General features: G+C 51.6%; 1 protein-coding gene across 1 annotated transcript; it reads left to right on the top strand.

Annotated features, from left to right (window-relative positions):
* The first annotated feature begins 1,100 nt into the window (after positions 1–1,100).
* Positions 1,101–2,349, top strand: Sstr4 (somatostatin receptor 4). The gene has a single exon (XM_038331989.1). The coding sequence runs from the start codon at positions 1,101–1,103 to the stop codon at positions 2,253–2,255; it is 1,155 nt and encodes a 384-aa protein (XP_038187917.1). The 3' UTR covers positions 2,256–2,349.
* Positions 2,350–6,835: the final 4,486 nt, after the last annotated feature.

Raw genomic sequence — 6,835 nt, 5'->3', positions numbered from 1 at the left:
TTTGGGTCTTCAGACTTGGGCACAAGCACTTTTATCCCTGAGTCATCTCACCTGCCTAAAGTTAGTTTTCTTGGGGGGGGGGGGGTCATCTTTAGCTCTCTGTATACCTCTTCATTTCCTGAGGACCCAATTCTGCACAGATTCAACTTAAAAGGTTGGGGGGGGGGGCGCCAGCATCGTAATTGCCAGGGAGAGAAGAGAGAGAGAGGAGAGAGAGGAGAGAGAGAGAAAGAGAGAGAGAGAGAGGGAGGGGGAGGGAGGGAGGGAGAGAGGGGGAAGGAGGGAAGGAGGGAGGGAGGGAGGGAGAGGGAAGGAGGGAAGGAGGGAGGGAGGGAGGGAGAGAGGGGGAAGGAGGGAGGGAGGGAGAGAGGGGGAAGGAGGGAGGGAGAGAGAGAGAGAGAGAGAGAGAGAGAGAGAGAGAGAGAGAACCAAGATAAACATAGCACATACACACAGCCGAGAGCCTCTAATGGACCTGGAAATCACCAAATGTCCATAGGGAGCTTCAGTTTCCTTCATCCCTGGGGTGAGTTTAAGGAGGATACAGGACTTCTTGATAATTGAAGGGCAGGTGAGGTAACTCAGGTGCTAGGATGATGCCCCTGCACGCTTGGACTAATCTGGCACGACCCTAGGGATACTTGGGTATCCAGAGAACTGCAGGTAGCCAACAGGTCGTGGTCGTGTTGAACCAAGATTCCAAGAGGAGAGGATTTGACTGGCTGGGAACAGCGTGTGTGATCTAGGGACACACGCAGAACCCAAATCACGTAGAGTTTTGGCGTGCGGGCAAAGCTGGAAGCATGGCAGGAGAGTGTGGGTAGGGGAAGCCTGCATAGAGCCTAGAGCTTTGCTGGCAGAACAGACCGCACCTGAGGCCGGCTCTTGGAGGGAGGGGCGTGCGAAGGGCGAACGGAGCTCCCGCGGCCGGGGGGCGCGCGGCAGAGCGGGGATTGGAGGGCGCTCGCGGGCCCGGCGCGCTACTTAGGCAGAGCGGCGGAGAAGAGCTTGTGCGCGCGACCCCAACCCGCTGCTTGGTCCTTGGCGCACCGCTCAGCTGCTCCATCGCGTTCCGGTGCCTGGGGTAAGTACCCCAAAGCATGAACGTGCCCTCAACACTGCCCCCCGGGGTCGAGGACATCACCTGGACCCCTGGGACCAACGCCAGCAGCACTCCGGACGACGAGGGAGATGCGGTGCGGTCCGACAGCACAGGGACAGCGGGCATGGTTACCATCCAGTGCATATATGCGCTCGTGTGCCTGGTGGGTATGGTGGGCAACGCCCTGGTCATCTTCGTGATCCTACGCTATGCCAAGATGAAGACAGCCACAAACATCTACCTGCTCAACCTGGCGGTCGCCGACGAGCTCTTCATGCTGAGCGTGCCATTCGTGGCGTCGGCGGCCGCCCTCCGCCACTGGCCCTTCGGGGCGGTGCTGTGTCGCGCAGTGCTTAGCGTGGACGGCCTAAACATGTTCACCAGTGTCTTCTGCCTCACCGTGCTCAGCGTGGACCGCTATGTGGCTGTAGTGCACCCTTTGCGCGCCGCCACCTACCGGCGGCCCAGCGTGGCCAAGCTAATCAACCTAGGAGTGTGGCTAGCATCCTTGTTGGTCACCCTGCCCATTGCAGTCTTCGCTGACACCAGGCCTGCTCGCGGGGGCGAGGCCGTGGCTTGCAACCTTCACTGGCCTCACCCAGCCTGGTCTGCAGTCTTCGTGATCTATACTTTTTTATTGGGCTTCCTACTCCCGGTTTTGGCCATCGGTCTATGCTATCTACTTATTGTGGGCAAGATGCGTGCGGTGGCCTTGCGAGCTGGCTGGCAGCAACGGAGGCGCTCAGAGAAGAAGATTACGAGGCTCGTGTTGATGGTAGTGACCGTCTTTGTGTTGTGCTGGATGCCCTTTTACGTGGTGCAGCTTCTGAATCTGTTTGTCACCAGCCTCGATGCCACAGTCAACCATGTGTCCCTCATCCTCAGCTATGCCAACAGCTGTGCCAACCCCATTCTCTATGGCTTCCTCTCTGACAACTTCCGGCGCTCTTTCCAGCGGGTTCTGTGCCTGCGCTGCTGCCTCCTGGAAACGACTGGAGGTGCCGAGGAAGAGCCCCTGGACTATTATGCCACTGCTCTCAAAAGCAGAGGGGGCGCAGGATGCATATGCCCTCCACTGCCCTGCCAGCAGGAGCCCTTGCAAACAGAACCTGGCTGCAAGCAAGTCCCTTTCACCAAAACTACTACTTTCTGAAGACCGTTCGCACCCTCCCTCAGCTCACCTGCAAGCTGGTCGTGGCCTCCCTCTCAGCCCAGCAACTTTAAGAACAACTCCTGCTTTCACTAAGCCAGCCCTTTGCAGCAGTCTGTGCTGTCTCCAGGAGCCCCAGCACTCCTGCTAGCCCCTCTCCTAGGACTGGCTTTAAGGACGCTTGCATGGGAGTAGGACTCCTCTGGGAACTGGGTTAGAATACCAGCCATTCCTGAACCTCTGGCAGGTTTTTCAAGGGTGAGAAACAGAAGGTAGCCAGAAAGGAATGTCTACCCTTGCATGACTTGTGACAGTGACTGCTTGAAAGAGCCCTGGGAGGGTGAGTTAGGCAGAGCCCCTTCCCCCTGCAGGCTCTTTGCCTTATGGGAGTAGGGGAGTGCACATGGCCAGGCAGGAGATGATAAGACACCTCCAAGAGCTTTGCCTCTGCGTCTGTTTGAGACTCTTGTTGCTAAGTGAGAGGTCTATGCAACAGCTGAGTGTACTTGCTTTGTCACCCTACAAGTGACTCTCGGTTGTCAAGAGGCCAGTAGCAGACTTCCTGCGAGTGCAAGGGGTTTATAGAAATACGATGTGGGGGTTGTTGCAACGCGTAAAACTTCTGGTCAGGAATTAAAAAGCAGAAAGGATAAAAATCTCATCTGCTGCAACTTTCTTCCCACCTCCTTCCCTGGCTACAGGAATAGGAAGCCTCATTAAAGCCCAAGTTATACTGTGGGGGAGGGGAGGTGTCAGGAAAAGACCAGAGAACTAGGGTGGAGGGGAAACAGACTGTGTTTTGACACCAGATGCTGACCACAGGGAAAGGCCGTCATCCCCGTGAGCCTGGTAAGTTAACCACAGCTCCAGCGATCTTTCCCCCTGAGAAGGATTCACAGCCTGAGAGCTTTACTTCTGCTCCCGGAGGGGAGAAGCCAGGCAGATGCTGCATCGGAGTGAGGGGTGGTTGATTGTCGCCCAGATCTGTACAGCGGGAAGATCCTGCTGAGTTCCACTGACCCGGTGCTGGTGGTACTTGAGTAATAAGTCAAGAGGGACAGGAGGAAGACCAGGGTAGTCAACTGGGCAGTTTCCACAGCTGCCTGGCAGAGAAGGGTGGTCTTTAAAAGAAAATCACCTATTATCCTGGAAAAGATATCTCTGTGTGTTCTAGGGCAGTCAGCGTGAGTTCTAACTGTTGGGAAGCTAATGGGAATCCAGGCTGGCCCAAGAGGCAGGGTAAGGCCTAAGGAAATGCCTTGCCACCATGTGGGTTACAAGTGCATCTCCGAGAGCCTGGGAGAAACAGGAGGTGACCTTTCCTGGGCTGCTTGCCCAGAGCCATGACTTGTGCGACAGTAGTAGTGCCTGGTATGTGGGAAATGGACAAGAGAGCTGAATTCTGGTTCCAGGCACAAATGTCTTATGACCCAAGCGGCACACCCAGGCCAGGTCTTCAGAATTCTCCCATCTGGAACTGTCAACAGGTCCTTGTAGTGTGGAGACTCTTTTGTTGATGCTGTGTTTCTGTCGTTTTTGTCATTGCTGCTGTTTGTTCTGTTGCTGTTGAGACAAGATCTCGCATAATGTAACAGCTATTCATGAATTCACTACACAGTAGCTAAGGATGGCCTTGAACTTCTGATCTTCCTACATCTACATCCTGGGTGTTGGGAGTACAGTGTGCAACCTCCTGTCCATTTTATATACAGTGTTAGGGATAGCACTCAGAGCCTCATGCTGGGTGGGCAGGCACTCCACCACTGAGCTACATTCTCAGCCCCACATGGTGACCCTTACAGGGCTAACTTTAACCTTATCTTTTTTTTTTTTTTATTGGCTAGAAATTCCAACTTCTTCACTAACAATAGAAATGACAAAAGCCTATGTTAAGTATTTGGATATGTAACTGTAGGATTCTTCTCCAAATGCAGTTAGCTAGATGGCCTAAGAATGACAATGTTGATCGCGGGTGTATCAGAGGGTTGAGTAGGAGTATGTGGAAGCCAACAGGATCTGCTAACCAGGTGAGCTTCATTTACCTGTAGAAAAACTGCATTGCTAGACCTCTTCCATACCTGAGGCTACGACTGTGGATTGGAAATCTCTAAATAGTACACCGACCCCTCTGGTTCCACTAGCATCACTAGCATGGATACACACTTATTTACACACATGCGCATACCATTCTTAAATGGCCATTACTTCCCACAGTCACCCTGGGCATGCAGAACAAGTCAGTCAGTCTGTGGGTCTTGTGTAAGTAACAACAACTTCTTGCAAGTTGTTAGATGAAATTGTTTCTTTCTCTGTCCCTGATGCCCCTCTGAGGCAGAGGGGACACCTGATAAATATGCTTGAACGTCACTGCAAGGATCACCTAGTGGGAAATTTTGACTGTAGCAAAATTTGCCTAGTTTGAGTAGGTCTGGAGTTCCTTTTCTCAGTCTTCTAAAGACCCACACAAGCCCTAAGACGTGCTTGTTTGCCTGGAGAAAGACTAATTCCATTTTTTAAACGCAAGCTTTTAACAGGGATTAATGGTGGCTGAGAGGGGCCAATACCTTCAAGCTGGAGAGTCGCCAATGATAACAGAAAGCAAGCATCAGCTTTAGCTAGCTCATGAGCAGGACTTCCTGCTCTCCAGCCTGCTTCCCACTCTTCATATAGGTACAAAAGAAAGATTTGCATTCTAAGCTCTTCTGTTTTGTCTGTGCTACCGCAGAATCTAGACATTAATCCCAGCAAATTGGGACCTCGTAACACTTGCCTGGTAGCTTGTGAGTGGGCGACTCACCCCCATTTCTCACATTCTTATCCTGAATGACAGTACAGGCTTAAATTCTGTGAGCACAGATGTCAGAATTCCGAGTCTGTGCTTGCTGAGACAACGCTGCTGGGTTAGTCAGCACCACACCCCAAAACTCGGCTCTGTGGGCCCGTGTGCAGGGAGATGTCTTCAGTGACAGTGTGCTGAGGGTGTCTCTCGGTGAGGCAAGCAGCTTCCAGGCAACATGGTGAGTCAGCATGGTGTGGAACTTGGAAATGATTGGCAAAGATGGGCATTAACCAAGTAACACTATAAATTAAAGGATAATTAAATTCTAAGCTAAAATAAGAACCATGCCATGGCTGGAGATGCATCTTAATGGTAGACTGTTTGCTTAGCATGTGCAAGGCTCTGGCTTTCATTCCCAGCAACACACACACACACACACACACACACACACACACACACACACACACACACAAACTATTCAAAGAAGGAATTTGGCTCCCCTGAGCTAAAACAATAGAATCAGCTCTGCTCTTGTAGCAGGTATTCCTGGGACAGTGAGGAGGAGGGACTAGGGTGGTGTGGAGGCTTCTCTGTGTATTATTATTCAAATTAGACTTTCTTTAGTCATTTTGTGCAGGCAGTGATTTCTCTTCTGCTCTTCTGATGAAAACATCATTTGCCAAAGGGAAAATTCTCCCTTCCCAGGTGTGCTGTTCTATGACTGCTGATGCACACGTACAGTTTCGAAGTTGACAACGCAATCAAGAGAGACACAGATCCCATCCTCGCCGCTCTCTTTGTGATCTGTAGCCGTGTACCGAGGTGGACCACGGGGAAGACAAGAAGCATGCAAAATTACAATGAGGCTCTCCCTAAATCTTGGGTGCTTCCCCCACTGTGCCAGCCCCCGGCCCCTCCTATAACCAAGGAGAACTCAACCCAGAGACTCAGGCAGCTGCAGCCTGCCCTTCAATCCTAAACCTGGAAGAAGTGTTAGGAATTTCAGAAAGCTTTTGCAGAAACAGGGACGTTGAATACGCACGTTCCTGGGCAAAGTTGCGGATTCCCTATAGACCTTGTAACCTTTGGAACACTGGAGGAGGAATGTGGTTCCTTCCAGGCCAGAAACCCATGCTCCCTTCCTGGAAGAACAGTGAGGGTATTGTGGCAGTCTCACTAGCCCATCTGACCAGGCTTCAGTTTCTCTTGCTGCCAGTGCTGGATTGCTGCAGAACCACCTTTACAGAGGAGAGTGAAAACCCAGATGGCAGTTAAACATCTGCAAAGAATCTGGGATGTTTGTGTTTGCAGCTTATACCCGTGTACCGGCATTTTCAACTTGCAGCAGGAGAGTAGGGCAGAGACTGGGGTCAAATTAGCATGTGAAAGAGGGTAGAGGGCTGAAGGGAAGACTAGCGACCTCTTCCCACCAAAGCTGAGGTGTAACAAACAGAGCCTGTGCAATACACAAAGGAGGGGTGGCTACTATAAGGTCCCTTCCAATCTGTGAGACAGGACATGAATACCCTTGAGCTACTGACCTTTCTCCCAGCCCTGGCCCACTTCCTCCCCTGGAAGTGCTTTCTTCCTTAATAAACTTGTTCTGCTTCTACCACTGTCTGTGTGTCCTAGTCAAGTTTCTCATTCTGAGCCACAAGAACCTGAACGTTTCCCAGTGGGTGCTCTTCTAATAACATCAATAAATGTCTTAAAGTGGAAATCCAGGGGCTACTGTTACGAGATTTATAGTGCCTAGGTCTATGGAAGGTGAGACTTTGTTCTAAAGGTAAACTAAACCCATGCA

Source organism: Arvicola amphibius, chromosome 5, assembly GCF_903992535.2.
Source record: "Arvicola amphibius chromosome 5, mArvAmp1.2, whole genome shotgun sequence".
Taxonomy (NCBI): domain Eukaryota; kingdom Metazoa; phylum Chordata; class Mammalia; order Rodentia; family Cricetidae; genus Arvicola; species Arvicola amphibius.
This window is presented reverse-complemented; position numbering and strand designations above follow the sequence as displayed.

Excerpts from the sequence above, each read along its gene's own strand:
- Sstr4 (XM_038331989.1), top strand. The coding sequence starts at position 1,101 with ATGAACGTGCCCTCAACACTGCCCCCCGGGGTCGAGGACATCACCTGG.